Raw genomic sequence first — 2,117 nt, forward strand, 5'->3', positions numbered from 1 at the left:
AAAATAAATAAAATATAAATTTTAATTATTTTATTAAAATCATTTAAAATGCGCAAGTTTTGAACGTATTTGACTATAAACGTCAGATATAATATTTAAAAAATTATAACAATTATTTAGAATAGCAGTTTAAAAGAAATGAAAAAAAAAAAAATTAAAAAATTTCAAAATTTCAGACATTTTTACATTTTCTCCTGACTTTTCCCGATTTTCCCGGTTTTCCAGGTCTGTGGCAATCCTGATAAAGAAATGTGATTAAAAACTATATAGCAAAATATTTTTAATTGATCAAGTATTTACACAAACAGTATTTTACAGTATTTTACACAAAACTGTTCTTTGTACAAAATTATACATATAATATATAATCATTGAGCAATGATAAAACATTTTGATAATAAAATGTTGAAACATGCTGCTATTAAATACTTAGTGTATTCAATATTATACATAACTAGGTACCGAAAGGATAATCTGACTTAATAAAATCCAGAAAAATGTGCATGCTGTTACCTGCAGTACTATCTGTGTAGACATAATAAAGAAAAAAAGCAGCCTTTTGTCAAATTATAAGAACAAAGTGACTTAATACAAAGGAAAGGAATTTTTTTCGAGTACTTTTAAAGTAAAGACAACAATCAAAAGATAACAAAAGATCTAAATTGCAATTACTTTAAAATTATTTCTTAGAATTAAATTAAATGGTAAGATCAGAAAATAGAGAGAAGGGACAATAGTTTTTATATATAAAATAATTTATTTAAATTTTATTTTCAATTTACAGTCATGTGGGAAAGTCGATTCAATGAATTCGGCTGATTTAAACAATTCTTCTTACTTCTTCTTAAGGTTTAGTACTGTAAGATACAAGTATTGAAATGTAATAAAATATATACTTCATCTGCATCATTAAAAAGAGAAATTCAAAAAATGAAAATATTAACATACTATAACAAATTTGTTAGCTAAAATAAAAAAATAAAGCAGAAACTTGTAATATTACGTGAAAGGGATTGATGTAAAATTTCTGAAAGTAAAAATCTAAATAAAATGAAGAATACAAAGTAAATTGTCCACATATGACTACAAAGATAGTGCTGGATTAAAACTTAAATGCGCACTTTTGCAGTTCTTTCCTAAAACAAATATATTTAAAATCTATAAAGTATTCTTGTTTAATTGTACATAACACCCGAAATACAAATAAATGAAAATGATTAGCAAAAATTACAAGATGCACACGCGAAATCTATAAATTAGGTTCCGGACATTTAATCTTTTTTTTTTTCAAATGTTCTCATTCTGTCCTCCAATGTATCCCGTTAATCGATGGTCCTTGTCCAAGTACACACACATGTGTTCTGAGCAACACTTACATGTTGCTTCAGGTACCACATTCCAAATCAGCCAAGTCTCGCGCATGAGGAATTACCAAGGAATCCTCTCGTTGTGGGAATTACCAAATATCATTTACGGTACCTGTGATATATGGGATTCCAATATGGTGAATCCTCCGTTTCCAGCACGTAACCCAATTGTACAGGGCGGAATAAGAGATGCGTTAATCGACATCGTGATTGTCCGTGTCTTGAAAAACGGATTTTCGCGGATATTTTGACATTCGTCAGCGGTTGCGAATGCTCGATAAAGCGAGAAGATCAAGAGGCAGAAAGAGAAGGGGAGGAAGGGGAGAAGGGGGCGGCGATCTAGAAGCGTGAAGAACGCGACTGAACGCCTTAACATGCGCGTATTGCGTACGATAAAAGGATACACAACAAGCCGTTGTCCCATGTCCTGGATAAAGTTGGCCGCTTGCTGCCGATAGCTCAGCTCCTTGTCCGCGTCGATGCCGCATCTTCTACTCGGCGTGTTTGCAAGCTGTTCCCTCGTGAAATACCATCTTTCGTCAGCCGCCATTTATATGTACACACGATTCACCCGTAAATTACGGGCCGTATAATCCGTAAACGATACACACTCTTGACGGGATTGTCGCGTGGTTAGAACAATCCAAAAGTGGGGAGGTAGAGAGCTGAGGGACGAAGTGAGAAGCGGCACTTGGTGCACACTCGCTCGAGTCACGTCCCGCCACTGCGGCTACAGTCACGCCGCCTCGT

The 2,117-nt window shown here is 33.8% G+C and overlaps 1 protein-coding gene across 1 annotated transcript in view; it reads right to left on the bottom strand.

Annotated features, from left to right (window-relative positions):
- LOC105624258 overlaps positions 1-1,917 on the bottom strand; it is a 9,355-nt gene extending 7,438 nt beyond the window's left edge. Inside the window, exon 1 of the mRNA XM_012205617.1 lies at positions 1,772-1,917. Within this exon, the coding sequence (XP_012061007.1) occupies positions 1,772-1,917 (146 nt within the window). The remainder of the gene's footprint in view (positions 1-1,771) is intronic.
- Between the last annotated feature and the right edge of the window lie 200 nt (positions 1,918-2,117).

The sequence above is a fragment of the Atta cephalotes genome (genome assembly GCF_000143395.1).
Source record: "Atta cephalotes unplaced genomic scaffold scaffold00075, whole genome shotgun sequence".
In the NCBI taxonomy this organism is placed as follows: domain Eukaryota; kingdom Metazoa; phylum Arthropoda; class Insecta; order Hymenoptera; family Formicidae; genus Atta; species Atta cephalotes.